Below are 18,335 nucleotides of genomic sequence, written 5' to 3'. Positions count from 1 at the left end.
TTGCGGAACGGGTGCGGACCAATTAATTTTCAATGGGGCTGCAAAAGATGCGGACAGCACACTGTGTGCTGTCCGCATCCGCACTTCCGTGCCGCAGCCCCGCAAAAAAATAGAACATGTCCTATTCTTGTCCGCAGACACGGACAAGAAAAGGCATTTCTATTATAGTGTCGGCCATGTGCGGTCCGCAAAATGCAGAACACACATGACCGGTGTCCGTGTTTTGCGGATCTGCAATTTGCAGACCCCAAAACAGTTGCGGACGTGTAAATGGACCCTTAATTGTAAGGCACGAGAAAACACGTGGCTGCTGGAAGTTTCAGGACAAAAAAGTCGACTGGGAGCCTCCTATCAAAGAGAGCACTTGGGGAAGTTGGAGTGGAAAGGAGAAGACTTTGGACACCCAAAGGAGGAACAATCCCTGTACAGCAAGAAAAAAAACTGTCCAATGTAAACCCAAGATCAGAGTCTGTCTACAAGCTGGAGCAAGAAGCTCCCATGTAATAAGACCAGATCCTGATGAGAGGGGGGAAATCAGCAAATCACCCTAGGAGGAAAGGAAGATTATGGGGATCCAGGAGGGAAAAAGAATCCTGGCTCAATGACCTGACTATTGCAAAGGGCATACATGTTCTTAGATGCCATGGATATATGTTTAATATACAACTTAAGAAATCAGGCCATTCACTTGCTTTGACGTCCTGAATGCTTGATGCAGTATTTAAAGGGGTTTTCCGGGTTCAGAGTTGAACCCGGACATATCCCCATCTTCACCGCTCTGGCCCCCCCTGAAATGATCATCGGAAAAATTCATTTCTCTCCTTTTCCCTGCGCGATTCAGCAAAGGCATTTTATGGAGTACTGGGCTCTCCTTAGGGCTGTCAGGTGGAGGCTTCCGCCCAGCAGTGAGCCTGATGACGTCCCCGGCACTGATAGGCGGGCTTTAGCACTGCCCTAGTCTGTAAAGTGGCTACGGCAGCGCTAAAGCCCGCCTATCAGTGTCGGGGACGTCACCAAATACACTGCTCGGCGGAAGCCTCCGCATAGCAATGTGCTGAGGTAAACAAACAAGCCCTTGCCCTGCGCAATCTAGTGCAGGGCAAGGAAGAGCATCGGAGCATGAAATGCTACGGTGCTCATGTCACAGGGGCCGGAGGGGTAAAAATGTGAGTATGTCCGGATCAACCCGGACAACCCCTTTAAACATTGCTAACCCTGTACATAGTAATGCATGTTCTTTAACCCCTCCCGACTAGCGCATAGTAGTACGGCGCCGCGGGAAGTGACTTCCGGACCAGCGCTGTAATGCTATGGCGCGCTGATAGGGCGAGTGCAGGAGCTGCGCCCGCCCGATCAGCTGAAGGGGACCAGCTGTTCTCGTTAGCCAGACCCCTGCTGTATGTGCCAGCATGATGAAAACACAGATACTGGCTCATTAACCCTCACTATACCGCGGTCAGCGCTGACCGCGGCATGTGCGGGGTGTGTGGAGGGAGGGAGCTCCCTCCCCGTCCCCATCAGGTCCCCGTGCTGCTGTGACGGCAGCCCGATGCCTTCTTTAGGCATTGTGCTGCCTTCCCTGTTAGCCTGTGAGATCCAGCACCCCAGATGTATTGTAATGCATTGTACAGGGGATCAGACCCCTAAAAGTTGTAGGGGAAAAAAAGTAAAAAAGGTAAAATTAAGTTTTGCATAATAAAGAAAAATTATTATTATTTTTTTTTTACAGTATTCACCTGAGGGGGCATATAATGTGATATTTTTAAAGAGCAGGTTGTTACGGACGCAGCGATACCCAATATGTTTAATATTTTTATTACGTTTTACACAGTAAATGCATTTTTGAACAGAATTAAATCTTGTTTTTGCGTTGCCACTTTCTGACTGCCCTATTTTAAATTTTTCGGACGATTGTCTTAGGTAGAGTCAAATTTTTTACAGGATGAGATGGCTGTTTGATTTGTACCATTTTGGGGTGCATACGCCTTTTTGACAGCTTGGTATTACACTTTTTGTTGCAATTTTTTTTTACTGCATTCACCTGACAGGGTGGATCAGGTGATATTTTAATAGAGGCGGTCAATACAGACGCAGCAATACATAATATGTATATTTTTTTACATTTTTTTATTACTTGATTATGGGAAAAAAGTACCACTGAGGAAGGGGCCATTTAGAGGTTTGGATCCTCCTGTAGAACAAAGACCACCGTAATCTACAGCCATTTTATATTCATGGAAAAAGATCGCAAATATATTCCAAGTTCGTGATATCCTAAGAACCGGAAATACGTATGAAGTCACTGGCGCCAGTTGGGAAAACATTCGTTTAAAGTGGATGTGGATAAAGATTACTGCAATCGAGACTTTTTCGACATCACAGTAGAAACCAACACTTTTGATACACTACATACCTCTAGTGAAACTTTCGACACTCACGTGAGTAAGCAGGAGCGGGGGGCCTGATATAACTACCACGCGGGAAGCCGCGGTGTATACACCGAAATCCGCCCGTGATCGACCTGGCTTGTGAGTAAACACACCGTATAGAGGATAACTAAAGTAATTGTGTTGGTTGTGAAGTCGATTGTCCAGCTTGACTAGAATATTGCAATTGAATATTTAATCGATTGATACGGTTATAAGAACATTTGAATATTGACTGTGGATATCCGCAGAATTTTTATGCGAACATTTCTTGCGAACATTGTTACCATTGTGAAAACGCATTAAATTCTATGTGATAAATAATTACATTGCGATTATTAGATCGAAGGCTACACTGCAGTAAGAACAGATTTAAAACGGATCCTCCCAAAAATCGGGCCCTATTGGAGAACATTGTTTTAAAGTCTGGCCAGACCTCAATTTTACATAGGTTATTTGCATTTATTGTGAGTTTTTATTAGCATTTACTGTGAGTTTTTAAACATTGTACACTGCTCAAAAAAATAAAGGGAACACAAAAATAACACATCCTAGATCTGAATTAATTAAATATTCTTCTGAAATACTTTGTTCTTTACATAGTTGAATGTGCTGACAACAAAAATCACAAAAATTAAAAATGGAAATCAAATTTTTCAACCCATGGAGGTCTGGATTTGGAGTCACACTCAAAATGAAAGTGGAAAAACACACTACAGGCTGATCCAACTTTGATGTAATGTCCTTAAAACAAGTCAAAATAAGGCTCAGTAGTGTGTGTGTGGCCTCCACTTGCCTGTATGACCTCCCTACAACGCCTGTGCATGCTCCTGATGAGGTGGCGGACGGTCTCCTGAGGGATCTCCTGCCAGACCTGGACTAAAGCATCTGCCAACTCCTGGACAGTCTGTGGTGCAATGTGACGTTGGTGGATAGAGTGAGAATGATGTCCCAGATGTGCTCAATTGGATTCAGGTCTGGGGAACGGGCGGCCCAGTCCATAGCATCAATGCCTTCGTCTTGCAGGAACTGCTGACACACTTCAGCCACATGAGGTCTAGCATTGTCTTGCATTAGGAGGAACCCAGGGCCAACTGCACCAGCATATGGTCTCACAAGGGGTCTGAGGATCTCATCTCGGTACCTAATGGCAGTCAGCTAACCTCACCATATCACCCTCATGGAGTCTGTTTCTGACCGTTTGAGCAGACACATGCACATTTGTGGCCCGCTGGAGGTCATTTTGCAGGGCTCTGGCAGTGCTCCTCCTGTTCCTCTTTGCACAATGGCGGAGGTAGCGGTCCTGCTGCTGGGTTGTTGCCCTCCTACGGCCTCCTCCACGTCCGTCTTCTGATGTACTGGCCTGTCTCCTGGTAGCGCCTTCATGCTCTGGACACTAGGCTGACAGACACAGCAAACCTTCTTGCCACAGCTCGCATTGATGTGCCATCCTGGATAAGCTGCACTACCTGAGCCACTTGTGTGGGTTGTAGACTCCGTCTCATGCTACCACTAGAGTGAAAGCACCTCCAGCATTCAAAAGTGACCAAAACATCAGCCAGGAAGCATAGGAACTGAGAAGTGGTCTGTGATCACCACCTGCAGAACCACTTCTTTATTGGGGGTGTCTTGCTAATTGCCTATAATTTCCACCTGTTGTCTATCCCATTTTCACAACAGCAGGTGAAATTGATTGTCACTCAGTGTTGCTTCCTAAGTGGACAATTTGATTTCACAGAAGTGTGATTGACTTGGAGTTACATTGTGTTGTTTAAGTGTTCCCTTTATTTTTTTGAGCAGTGTATATGGTTCCTTATGTTTTTTTTATAGTATCTTCTTAAAATTAAAGTGCCACTTACTCCAGGTATAGCGAGTGCCTAGCCTCTTTTTGATATTTACAAAATTATGTTAACATAAAGCAGACATATGGGGAATGATGACTGATAACTATTTTTATGAGGCATTACTATCTGTCTTAAAAGTAGAGAAATTCCAAATTTAGAAAATTGTGTATTTTTTAAAAATTTAGGGAATTTTAATTTTAGTTTTTAAAATAAATAAACGAAAAATATATTGACTCAAATTTACCACTCTCGTGAAATACAATGTGTCGCAAGAAAACATTCTCAGAATTGCCTGGAAAAGTAAAAAAGTGTTCCAAAGTGATTACCACATAAAGTGACGTCAGATTTGCAAAAAATGGCCTGGGCAGGAAGGTGAAAACTGGCCCGGGGTAGAAAGGGTTAAAGAGGTTGTCCCACAAAAAATATTGTACAGTTTTCAATTCAGCACCTGAATCTGAATACTTTTGTAACTGCATGTAATTAGAGGTTATCATAGAGATTATGTATGATTTTCATTTTCTTTTTTTCACATTACTCATGGGATAACCCCTTTAAGCTGGCCATACATGTGTGTGAAGGCTGGCTGGGGTCTGATATAGGCCCCAGACCAGCCTTGAGTAATTTCCATCAGGCTGCGCCTGGTCAATGGTAGAACAACATTTCCATTAAAATGCAATGCACTGTAGTGATCCGCGGCACCTAAGGGGTTAACTACCGCGGACCGCAGCTGCCGTTCATAGAGGTCGGGAGCCGGCTATGTGATTCTGCAGCCAGCTAACGCCTCCTGTATATGAATTAATGAAAGACTCATCTTCATTGGTGGCGCAGCGGCCACAGCCCCTCCCCTCCTCTTGTCTCCTCTCCTGCCATTGGCGGCAGCGGCATCACAGGGGGAGGAGACACTGCTTCCTTCTCCCCTGTGCTGCTGAGGGAACACAGAACGCGCTGAGAGCAGCGCGTTCTGTGTTCCCAATACGTTATCGGAATATCGGCAAAATAGATGCCGATACCGATAACGTTCAAAATCCTCAATATCGGCCGATAATATCGGTAAAACCGATAATCGGTCGATCCCTAGTAGTGATAGTATTTTGATTGCTTTTAAAATGCAATGCACTGTCTGTTATAGTCCCCGTGTGGGACTATTAAGTGGGGGAGAAAAAAATAAATAAAAAAATTCCATACAAACCCCCCAAAAACAAACGCTTTTTCCTCCATTGAAAATACGCTTTTCAATGAAAAAAAATGCAATAAAAAAATAATAAAAATCACCCATATGTTTGGTATTGGCACGACCGTAACAAACTAGACTAAATAAATATCACATAAATTATATCCTACGATGAATGCCGTAAAAAATAAATAAAAAAATTGCTAATTAATTCTTAGTTGCCACGAAAAAAACTTATAACAAGCATTAAAAAAGCGTCATTTACTGCAAAATGATACCAATGAAAAATACAAGTCTTCCCGCAAAAATCAAGCCCCCACACAACTCCATAGAAAGAAAAAGAAAAGTTCTGGGTCTTGGGAAGAGGAGAGGCAAAAAAAAAATTTTCCTTTTAAAAAAAAAAAGGGGTTTTATTACAAAAAAGTAGTAAAGCGTAAAAAAAAAAAACTATATGTATTTGATATCACTGTAATCGTACTTACTCAGAATAAAGATATTATGTTATTTATACCAAAAAATTAACGCCGTTAACGTGAAAACGCAGTGGCAGAATTGATGTTTTTCCCATCTCCCTCCCAGAAAGAGTTAATAAAAGTTAAATCAGAAAGTTATGTGTACCACAAAATTGCACCATTAAAAACTACAACTTTTCACGCAAAAAACAAGCCCTCATACAGTTATATAGATGAAAAAATTTAAGTTATAGCTCTAGAAACGCGGCGATGAAAAAAACGACATTTTTGTTAAACTTACCAGTAAAATCTCCTCACGCTTCATTGAGGGACACAGAAACCGTGGGTATAGCTATGTCCTGTAGGAGGCGTTGACACTAGGCATAAGCTGTTAGCCCCTCCAGCCCTCCACGACAGCTATACCCCCTCCAGCCTGGAGAGAGAGCTTCAGTTTGTGTACAAGCAGTAGGAGAGGCAAGTTAACCAACGAAAAAAAACGTGGAACACCAACAATGCCAAGGAACCACCACTGTGTTCTAACCAGAACTGCAGAAACTGTGGCCGAACAATGCTGGGTGGGTGCTGTGTCCCCCAATGAAGAGTGAGAAAGATTTTACTGGTAAGTTTTACAAAATCTCGTTTTCTCGCCCATATTCATTGGGGGACACAGAAACCGTGGGACGTCCAAAAGCAGGGAAAAACCACAGACCCATGGAAGCAAGCGTCCCTGCAGGCATCTAAGAAACTGCCGCCTGTAAGACCATGCTGCCCAAGCAGCGTCCGCTGATGCACAAGTATGCACTTGGTAGAATTTGTGAATGTGTGTAAGGAGGACACGTAGCCACCTTGCACCGCTGTGTGACCGAAGCGCGATTCCTCCAAGCCCAAGAAGCGCCCACCGCTCTAGTGGAGTGAGCCGTGACACCTAAGGGCAGAACACTCCTCCGAGCGCGGTATGCTGCAGCACTTGCAGACCGAATGCAACGTGCAATTGCCACCTCGGAGGCCGCCAATCCCTTGCGAGGACCCTTTGGATGACAAAAAAGGGTTCCGTACGCCGGAAGGGACTGGAGGCTGCCAAATAATAAATCAGAGCCCTGACAACGTCCAATGAGGTAACTCCCTTCCCTACGGTGTGAAGGAGAGGGACAGTGAAGGAAGGACAATTTCTTCATTGATATGGAAGTCGGAGACCACCTTCGGGAGAAAAGAAGGAATGAGCCGGAAAACCGCCTTATCCTTGTGAAGAACCAGGAAGGGTTCTCTGCAAGAGAGCGCCCCCAACTCAGACACCAGTCTGATGGATGTGATAGTCACAAGAAAAACTACCTTCTAGGACAGGAGTCGGAGTGAGATCTCCCGCAAGGGCTCAAAGGGAGAAGACTGGAGCGCTAAGAGGACTATATTCAGATCCCAAGGCAGTAGAGGACGGTACGGAGGAACCGTATGTGCCACTCCCTGAAGGAAGGTTTTCATGGGCACCAGGGGAGCCAGAGGACGCTGGAAAAGCTGTGTCGCCCAAGATAGAAGCACTAACAACTGACCCATCAAAGAACTAAGGGCTAAACCAAGGTCCAACCCTGATTGCAGAAAGGATAGGACCGTGGGGAGAGAAAAAACGGAGTGAGGGGATGTCTCAGCATTCACAGAAGCCCAGGAAGGACCTCCATGTACTATAATAGATCCTGGGCAATGCAGGCTTTCTGTCCTGAATCATAGTGCGGATGACGTCCGCCGAAAACCCTCTCCATGTCAGAATGGCGGTTTCAATAGCCACGCCGTCAAACGAAAAGACCCTAAATGCTGATGTAAGACCGGACCCTGTGAAAGAGGGTAGTCTCTGAGTGGCAGTGACCAAGGGACATCTCCTAGAAGGAGAACGAGGTGGCGTACCACAAGCGACGGGGCCAATCCAGAGCGACTAGGATTGTTGGAATGCCCTCCATCTTGATCTTCCGTAGAACACTGGGTAGTAGGGGGAAAACACATAAAGGAGGGAGAACTCCTGCCAAGGAGATATCAGGGCATCCACGCCGCATGCTTCCGGATCTCTTGCTGGGAGAGAAAGGTGGGAAGCTTCCGTGTAGATACCGTTAGCACACCCGGGACCAATGGAAGGATTCCCTGTAGAAGGAGGGATGTGGCGGGCGCCACAGCCCACCAGTCGGGACCGGAGCATGTCTGGAAATGGAAGGCCACGAATACCCCGTGCAAATGTAGATGAGGGAAAGGTAGTAACGTAGGAGCTACCAAGGCTTGCGGGGTGGCTATGAACCATGAGCCAGAGAGGAAAAGACAGGATAAGAATAGGCTAGGTCTAAGCCCATTCCCCGTCTGAGACCAGTGCTATACAGAAGTAGCCAAGGATTAAGTGGGTGTGCAAAAACTCTGCACTGTATTGCTAGCCCCATACCCCAGCAGAGGAGGGGGCCACCCGCAGAGGCCACTGAATTCAGTGCTAGAAGAGTCCACCACTTGACGAAAGAGCTGTGCAGTAAGAACCCAAGTATGTAGTGGTAACGCAATACCACTCCCACAGTAGTAGCCAGCGCCTGCCCCGTCAGTTCAAAACTGAGGGAGAGGCCTGAGACTATCCGTAGAAGCCACGTACCATACTGCCCCAGTTAAGTAGAGCTAACCTTAAAACTCTACCTGGAAAGGCGCTGAATAGGAGCAACTGCCAAGCTAGCGCCAGGGTAGGACCCCTACCTGAGGGAGATGTCCTACTGCAGTGACCATGAACTCTAGCATTAGCGAAAAGCTGCACCTATGGAGAACACGCTGTAGTAGCTAAACCAGAGTGCCAGCATAACCACTTTCCCAGAGAAGGAGGAGTGGTGGATAGAGAATACAGAGTCACTGAAACACTCGACTCGCTGGAACGTACTCACCATATGTGTGCAATGTGTACGCACTACGTATTGATGCGGACAATCTCATGACCGACTGGAACAATGGAGGCCCATGGAGATGGGGGGTCCCTAGGACACATAAGTGATGCTAGGTAACCCCCTGAGAAGATAGAAGATGTTATAATCATGCCCAAAACCAGCACCAAAAAGAAAAGAAGGATACAATGAGGAATAGCCACCTTATCCACTGGCAGCACCCATATACCACTAGAGAAAGAGTACCGGGCACCCGCGAGTACCGACTGTTGCCACGCCCCCTTGTGAAATAAGCAAAAGCACCTAGAGCCGTGGCGCAGTTGAATTGCAGCATCCGAAGATGTTTAGTTATTCCCCCGCTAGTGGATCACTTGTGGAAGGGGGTAATGCAACAGGAAGCACGGTGATGTGCAACACTCCGCCTATGGAAGAATAGCGTGACAGTCGGGACCGTATCCAATGGTAGTGCAATTACCCTACCTACGGCAAGTATTTACATAGAAACATAGAACATAGAATGTGTCGGCAGATAAGAACCATTTGGCCCATCTAGTCTGCCCAATATATCTGAATCCTATTAATAGTCCCCGGCCCTATCTTATATGAAGGATAGCCTTATGCCTATCCCATGCATGCTTAAACCCCTTCACTGTATTTGCAGCTACCACTTCTGCAGGAAGGCTATTCCATGCATCCACTACTCTCTCAGTAAAGTAATACTTCCTTATATTACTTTTAAACCTTTGCCCCTCTAATTTAAAACTGTGTCCTCTTGTGGTAGTTTTTCTTCTTTTAAATATGCTCTCCTCCTTTACCGAGTTGATTCCCTTTATGTATTTAAAAGTTTCTATCATATCCCCTCTGTCTCTTCTTTCTTCCAAGCTATACATGTTAAGGTCCTTTAACCTTTCCTGGTAAGTTTTAAGCCAGTGGTAGAGAAAATACTCCACCTATGAAAGGGGAGTTAATGCCCACGGCGAGAACTAGTGCATATGGAGAGTCCTGTATCCCGTGGGAGTGCAATTCTTGCAACTAAGGGAGTAATGCATACAGCACACATTGTAACCAGTGAGAATGTCATCGCGCCACCTATGGAAGGGGCTAATGCATACGGCAGGTACTGAAACCAGTGGAGATGCAATTCCGCCCCCTACAGAAGGGGGAATGTATACGTCCGACACTGAAGTGTTATTGTACTGTACTTAGTCCACCTATGGCAGGGGACAATGTATAAGGCAAATACTGTATCCCGAAGTAGTGCAATTACTCCGCCTATGGAAGGGGGTAATGCATACGACAAGTACTGCTGGCCTCCGCAGACGCAATCTTGGGAGATTGCTTCGGATTCATGTCAGGGTCTGAAACCGTGATTCCCCCCCCCCTTCGGAAGGACCCTCTCCGAGAGGGTGTGTCTGAGCGTGACCCAGGGAGGAAGGGTGGGGGTGTGGAGATATTCGAGGAGAAAAAATGTCCTGCTGAGGTCCGCTTGCGCGTAGGTCTACCCCTCAAAATCTCGCCCCTGGCAGTTGCGGACTTATCAACCAAACTACCCAGGGGGTGGAATGGGAACTTCTAGAGGTCTCTAGACCAGATTGCGCAGGCTGTGCATTATCAATCAAACGACCCCGGAGGGTGGATTGGGAAGTTCCAGCGGGCCCCCACTGGATTGCACAGGTGGAGAATTATCAACCAAACGACCCAGAGGGTGGATTGGAAATGTCAGAGGTCCTTTATTGAATTGCGCAGGTGGAGGATTATCAACTAAACGACCCAGGAGGGTGGATCGGGAATTCCAGAGGTTCCCCACTGGATTGCGCAGGTGGAGAATTATCAACCAAACGACCCAGAGGGTGGATTGGGATACTTCAGCTGTCCTCCACAGGATTTGCGCAGGTGGAGAATTATCAACCAAACGGCCCTGGAGGGTGGATTGGGAACTATGAGAGGTCCTCCTTATCCCAGTCTGGTACCACACAGACAGGGTGGTCCTGCGGGACCCGTATGGACGCACAACCCTTTTTTTATTAAACTGGATGCCGGCCTCAAGTGACAAGAGTCAGTAAAGGGGTTAAATTCCTCCACATTACGGCACACTGCACTAAAGATAGAAACCCCAGATAATACGGTGCCGGCCTAAAAGAAGTGGCTGGCCAGGAAGAATTAAAGCAGTCTTGAGGACCGGGCGGAGCTCAGCGTGCTTCTGGGGAGGGGGAAGTAGGGCGGGAAGAATTTGCGCCAGAGTGCCGCCCAAGCCCAGCAGGCCGCGATCCAAGCACTCGCGCACGGCCGACCGGGAGCACCGGCCGGACCAGAAAGGGACCCGGAGTAGCGCGCAAATGCAACCGACGAGGGCCTGAACACCATTGCAGTGCACAGCCGATCATGCGGCTGGTGAGCCCCCCAGAGCAGATCATGGCGGTAGGTATCGGGGAGCGGGAGCCTCCTCCGCGCCCCTCCCTGCATGTCTGACTGGCACACTCCCGGTCCACAGCGGTGCGCTCGGCCTCCCGCTGGTATTAGAAAAGCGCCTGCCAGGGGGTGCAACTGCATTAACCCCCTATGTGCCCTTGTAGTTTCGCCTAGAGGGGGAGTGAGAGGGAATGCCTTTAGGGGTCCTGGGCTATGATCAATAAAGCCCTGTGCCTGTTAACCCCTGAAAACTATTGCCAACAACGAGGGAGGGGGAAGAGGGTTAAACATACTTACCTAGTCCCGTGTACTCACCTCATCTTCATCCTCTCTTCTGTCCTGCCACCATCTTCACCCTTCCTCTTCTCCAGCAGGGTCACCCTTTCAGCTACTGGCACCGTAGTGGCAGGACGCTGGAAGAAGGACTTGGATGGGTGACCCATCTGCTGGCGGGATGCAAGGGAGCGAGGCTGCCCTGGTCCACCTTGTCTTTTTGTGGGGGGGGAGGCAGTGTGGCGGGCCTACGCAGGCGTGCTCCCGCAGGAGAACAGGCAGGCTAGGCGACCACTGTTTCCCACTTGAAAAAGAAGGAAAAAATAAATCTTCAGGAGATCCCTGCAGAGCAGGGAGGTCTTGCCTCCTATTGACACTAGAAAAAACTGAAGCTCTCTCTCCAGGCTGGAGGGGGTATAGCTGCCAGGGGAGGAGCTAACAGCTTTTACTAGTGTCAACGCCTCCTAGAGGACATAGCTATCGCCACGGTTTCTGTGTCCCCCAATGAATATGGGCGAGAAAAAGGAAGAATAACGCTTGGTCAGTAAGGCCAAAAACAGGCTGGCCACTAAGGGGTTAATTAATCCTGCTTTCTCAGAATAGTTGCCATTTCTGAACGTTTGGTTGGGTCCTAACTGTTATTGATAAAGAATCAGCAGTAGTTTTGCCTTTTTTTTATTTATTTTTTTATTATCGCATCCTCTTTCTTCTCCCAGATTTGTAAATGGGCTGGACAACCCCTTTAAGATGTTAAAGAGAGGTGATCCTAGGATTTTGCTTTCTGGAAAAGCACAGCGAGTGTTGTTCTCTACTTTGGTTTCTTACCTGTTGTTGGTTTTTAAATAGATCATAGCTAATGCCAGAGTAGCTCCAGGGCAAGTGACATCCACATTGATAGTGTCTCCTTCCTGTAAACAAAGCAAAGTAATAACAGAATGAAAGTTTTGGCACCAATTACCCTCGATATAATCACAAAGTACACATCCTGGACCAGGAGCGTGACAGAATCACATGTCTTTTTACAGGAAGGAAAAGCTAACCAACTCCAAGTCTACGTTTCCAACTGACTCTCCACTTCACGGATCTGGGATTATGTCTAAATAATAAGGAGCAATCCCCTTGCCCCACCACTTAAGGCTACTTTCACACTCGCATTTTGTGCGGATCCGTCATGGACGGATCCGTTCAGATAATGCGGCCGTCTGCATCTGTTCAGAATGGATCCGTTTGTATTATCTTTAACATAGCCAAGACGGATCCGTCTTGAACACCATTGAAAGTCAATGGAGGACGGATCAGTTTTCTATTGTGCCAGATTGTGTCAGTGAAAACGGATCTGTCCCCATTGACTGACATTGTGTGTCAGGACGGATCCCTTTGGCTCAGTTTCATCAGACGGACACCAAAACGCTGCAAGCAGCATTTTGGTGTCCGTCTCTAAAGCGGAATGGAGACTGAAATGTGCATTCTGAGCGGATCCTTTTCCATTCAGAATGCATTAGGGCAAAACTGATCTGTTTTTGGATCGCTTGTGAGAGCCCTGAACGGATCTCAAAAACGGAAAGCCAAAACGCAAGTGTGAAAGTAGACTTAGTCTGTATTACACCGGACGATTTTTCAGCAGATGATCGCTAATGAGCAGGCCGGCCACATTTCATCATACACTGCTCAAAAAAATAAAGGGAACACTTAAACAACACAATGTAACTCCAAGTCAATCACACTTCTGTGAAATCAAACTGTCCACTTAGGAAGCAACACTGAGGGACAATCAATTTCACATGCTGTTGTGCAAATGGGATAGACAACAGGTGGAAATTATAGGCAATTAGCAAGACACCCCCAATAAAGGAGTGGTTCTGCAGGTGGTGACCACAGACCACTTCTCAGTTCCTATGCTTCCTGGCTGATGTTTTGGTCACTTTTGAATGCTGGTGGTGCTTTCACTCTAGTGGTAGCATGAGATGGAGTCTACAACCCACACAAGTGGCTCAGGTAGTGCAGCTTATCCAGGATGGCACATCAATGCGAGCTGTGGCAAGAAGGTTTGCGGTGTCTGTCAGCGTAGTGTCCAGAGCATGGAGGCGCTACCAGGAGACAGGCCAGTACATCAGGAGACGTGGAGGAGGACGTAGGAGGGCAACAACCCAGCAGCAGGACCGCTACCTCTGCCTTTGTGCAAGGAGGAACAGGAGGAGCACTGCCAGAGCCCTGCAAAATGACCTCCAGCAGGCCACAAATGTGCATGTGTCTGCTCAAACGGTCAGAAACACACTCCATGAGGGTGATATGAGGGCCCGACGTCCACAGGTGGGGGTTGTGCTTACAGCCCAACACCGTGCAGGACGTTTGGCATTTGCCAGAGAACACCAAGATTGGTAAATTCGCCACTGGCGCCCTGTGCTCTTCACAGATGAAAGCAGGTTCACACTGAGCACATGTGATAGACGTGACAGAGTCTGGAGACGCCGTGGAGAACGTTCTGCTGCCTGCAACATCCTCCAGCATGACTGGTTTGGCATTGGGTCAGTAATGGTGTGGGGTGGCATTTCTTTGGAGGGCCGCACAGCCCTCCATGTGCTTGCCAGAGGTAGCCTGACTGCCATTAGGTACCAAGATGAGATCCTCAGACCCCTTGTGAGACCATATGCTGGTGCGGTTGGCCCTGGGTTCCTCCTAATGCAAGACAATGCTAGACCTCATGTGGCTGGAGTGTGTCAGCAGTTCCTGCAAGACGAAGGCATTGATGCTATGGACTGGCCCGCCCGTTCCCCAGACCTGAATCCAATTGAGCACATCTGGGACATCATGTCTCGCTCTATCCATCAACGTCACGTTGCACCACAGACTGTCCAGGAGTTGGCAGATGCTTTAGTCCAGGTCTGGGAGGAGATCCCTCAGGAGACCGTCCGCCACCTCATCAGGAGCATGCACAGGCGTTGTAGGGAGGTCATACAGGCACAGGGAGGCCACACACACTACTGAGCCTCATTTTGACTTGTTTTAAGGACATTACATCAAAGTTGGATCAGCCTGTAGTGTGTTTTTCCACTTTAATTTTGAGTGTGACTCCAAATCCAGACCTCCATGGGTTGAAAATACTTCAATTACTCTTACCGGTAATATGTTTTCCATGAGCCCATGACAGCACCTGTGAGAGATCCTCCTCCTTCCGGACAGGAAACAGGAACTTCCCAGATCTTTAAATTGGTCCCATGCCTTCCACCTTCAGTATTTGACAAGATTCCTGGGACCAGCAACACACCTATATATAGTGAAAACTAACAACATAGGCGAGAAAACATAATAGAAAAAAACTCTGCGCCAAATATATGCCAGGCATATCTCTTCTTTGGCACCATACTAAAGAGTAAATTTCTCTCTTTTTCTTTTTTTTTTTTCATCATCATTCTTTATAAAAAATATTATTTTATTTTTTTTTAATTTTTTTTATATATTAAGGGAGGGAATTATGTAGGTGCTGTCATGGGCTCATGGAAAACATATTACCGGTAAGAGTAATTGAAGTATTTCCATTACGCCCCATGACAGCACCTGTGAGAGACTAGACTAGATAACTATTAGGGAGGGACTACAGCCTGCAGCACCTTTCTCCCAAAAGACATATCCTGCACAGATGAAAGGTCCAACCTGTAGTGCTTGTAAAACGTAGAGGGGGAACTCCACGTTGCAGCCCTGCAGATTTGTTCCATGGTAGCACACCCTTTTTCTGCCCAGGAAGAGGCTACTGCCCTGGTGGAATGGGCTGAAAAATCTGAAGGGACCTGACAATCTCAATCTGAAGTGAATATGCCAAACCTATCGCTCTCTTGATCCATCTGGCTAAGGTACGGCTTGTAACCTTTGAGCCCCTGTTCTGACCCTGAAATTGAACAAAGAGTTGCGGGGTCTTTCTAAAGTCCTTCGTAGACTCTAAATACGCACAGACACACCTTCTAAAGTCTAAAGTATGAAAGGATCTTTGTCCTTCATTCTTTGGGTCCTGACAAAAGGAAGGGAGAACTATCTCCTGAGACTTATGGAATACCGACACTACTTTGGGCAGGAATGCAGGGTCTGGTTTGAAAACAATCCTATCCTCCAGAATCTGAGTATATGGTGGGGAAGAGGACAAGGCGGACAGCTCTCCTACTCGTCTGGCAGATGTAATGGCCACTAAAAATACGGTCTTATAGGACAACATCTTTAAGGGGATGTCCCCCAGAGGCTCAAACGGAGCCTTGGTTAGAGCAGAAAGAACCAGGTTAAGGTCCCATGGGGCTGACTTAGATTTAACTATAGGACATAGTCTAGAGGACCCCCTAATGAACCTTTTGACCCAAGGATGAGTAGCCAATCGAAAGTCAAACAGGACACTCAGTGCTGAGACCTGCACCTTGAGAGTACTGGGTTTAAGCTTTTTGTTAAGGCCTTCCTGCAAAAAGTTCAAAATTAACGGGATGTTGGGTGAGTTCAAGTCTAAGCCTGGACCTGCAAACCGAAGGAAGGTTTTCCATACTCTCAGATAGATTTCGGAGGTGACTTTTTTCCTACTAGCCAGGAGAGTCCCAATGACTTGTTCTGATAGGCCTCTAGACCTGAAGAATGTCCTCTCAAAATCCAAGCTGTCAGGTGGAGGTTCTTGACTTCCGGATGACGTAGAGGGCCCCGATATAATAGGTCCTGTCTTTCTGGAAGCACCCAGGGATCGACTATTGATAGTCTCCTCAACCAAGCAAACTAAACTCTTTTTGGCCAGAATGGTGCTATTAGTATCACTGTAGCCTGTTCCCCCCTGATCTTCTGGATCACTCTGGGCAATAGGGTGATGGGAGGGAAAGCATAGACTAGGCCCTTCAGATTTATCATCAGCCTGTTGGGCTTGGGGACCAGAAATGGGGTTGAATAAAAACCCTCTCCTTGTTCGTCCTTTGGGACTGGAACAAGGACTACCTTCTCCAGGAGGTTGTTTATTTCCTCCGAAGGTGTCACCTGTTTTGGAGGATTTTGGTTTAATAAAGTAATTTTGAATGTCCTGGGTGGTAGTCTCTTGAAGTCTAGGCGATAGCCTTCCCTTATAACATCCTTTATCCAGGCGCTTGCGGTAATATTTCGCCAGGCCGGAAAAAATAAGGAAAGACGACCGCCTAATTGGGGTCTGGCGTCATTGTTGAGTGGAACTTGATGTTTGAGGTCTGGATTTAAACAGCACACCTTTGGATTTATCAGAACTCCACTCCCTCCTTATCTTTTGATCCCCAAAACCTTTCCTTCTTTCATTGATCCGAAATGGCTTCCCCTGTTTAGGAAATGACGGTGCTGGAAATCCTTTTTTCTTATCAGATGCCTTAACCAAAATATCATCTAAGGCTGACCCAAACAAAAAATCTCCTTGGCAAGGGAGGGCACAGAGCTTAGATTTTGAAGCTACATCGCCCTTCCACCCTTTCAACCATAACGACCTTCTGGCTGAATTGGATAATGCAGCCGCCTTAGCGGAAAGCCTCAATGCATCAGCAGAGGCATCAGAGATGAAATCCACTGCACTGGACATAGTTGGTATAGCCTCCAGCAGCTGATCCCTAGGAGTCTTGTTCTCTATATGAGACTCTAATTCCTCCAACCAGAGCTTTAATGACCTTGCCACCGAGGTAGTCGCTATATTTGGTTTAAAGGCAGAAGTGGAAGCTTCCCAATTCTTCCTTAAGTACGCATCAGCCCTTTTGTCCATGGGATCTGTAAGGGACCCTAAATCCTCAAACGGGAGAGCTGACTTCTTATTTATCTTAGCTACGGAAGCGTCTACCTTCGGTACCTCCTGCCAAGCTGATACTTGATCGTCAAAGGGGTACTTTCTCCTGACCGCTCTAGGGATAAAGAATTTTTTATCAGGCTTCTCCCATTCGCGTCTAATCAGGTCCTTGATACAGTCCTGAATGGGGAACACCCTAGACCTTTTAGGCTTTAGGCTCTCAAACATTAGCTCTGGTCTAGACCTGGACTCCTTTTCTTCCTCAAGCTCCATCGTGGATCTAACTGCCTTCAATAGTAGATCTGTATTTTCCGCTCTAAATAACGGCTTCCCTGTCAAATCCTCAGAGGAGGAATCTGAGTCTGCAATAGCGCCCTCCTCAGACCCAGAGTCCATAGAATCCTCCACTATCGCCTTTTGGGCCCTCTTATGCCTGGATGAGCTAGGCAGGGATTTTTTAAACTCCTCCACAGAAGAACGTACTTCATTTTTAACTAAATCTTGGATACTTTGCAATAAAGATGGCGACTCCTCTGCCACTAACTTATCCAGACATGATTGACAACATGTTTTTGGGTAAGACGGATCCAACTTCCGCTTGCAAATTCCACACTCTTTAGCTCTTTTGTGGGAAGCTTTCTTTGGGGCTTCTTTAACCTGCATTTAATAAAACAGCCCAATCAGTCTAACCTGACCATAATAATAACTCCCCGAAGGGAGATGGTGGGGGTTAACCCCTCTTACCCCCAGGAGTACCATGCTTGGTTCCGAAAGCTGCTCCTGTCTGTCGGTGCGCTGTTGTACTTCCCCCTCTTCTTGCATGATAATGCTGCCTCAAGGGGGGCCAAAGGAGGGCTGCAGGTGCCGCCTGGCGTCCGGTCCGGTCAGTATCTGCCTGCTGCTGCTCCCTCCACGCTGGCTGGCCGGCGCTCCCTTTTTCAAATGGGCTGCGCAGCGCCCGCCATGTTTAAGCTCCTCCCCTTCCGGCCAGTGGAACGCACGCGTCACCTCCGGTGCGACGCGCACGCCCAGCTCTGCCAGCCTCAATGAGAGGAGAAGACGAACCTCCCCCCTCACGCCGCAACTTCGCCGGCAGGCAGGGTCACAAGGCAGCAACAGG

The 18,335-nt window shown here is 47.2% G+C and overlaps 1 protein-coding gene across 2 annotated transcripts in view; it reads right to left on the bottom strand.

Moving 5' to 3' along the window:
- The window catches only part of ANAPC1 (anaphase promoting complex subunit 1), a 205,101-nt gene that overhangs the window by 65,986 nt on the left and 120,780 nt on the right, over positions 1-18,335 (bottom strand). For both annotated transcript variants that reach the window (XR_005778465.1, XM_040429462.1), the window contains exon 31: positions 12,289-12,371. Coding sequence is in view for 1 of the 2 variants with exons in the window: in XM_040429462.1 (XP_040285396.1) it covers positions 12,289-12,371 (83 nt within the window). In the remaining variant the exon portion in view is untranslated. The remainder of the gene's footprint in view (positions 1-12,288; positions 12,372-18,335) is intronic.

This window comes from Bufo bufo, chromosome 4, assembly GCF_905171765.1.
Source record: "Bufo bufo chromosome 4, aBufBuf1.1, whole genome shotgun sequence".
NCBI lineage: Eukaryota > Metazoa > Chordata > Amphibia > Anura > Bufonidae > Bufo > Bufo bufo.
Note: the sequence above shows the minus strand (reverse complement) of the source record. Positions and strands in the feature narration are given on the sequence as shown.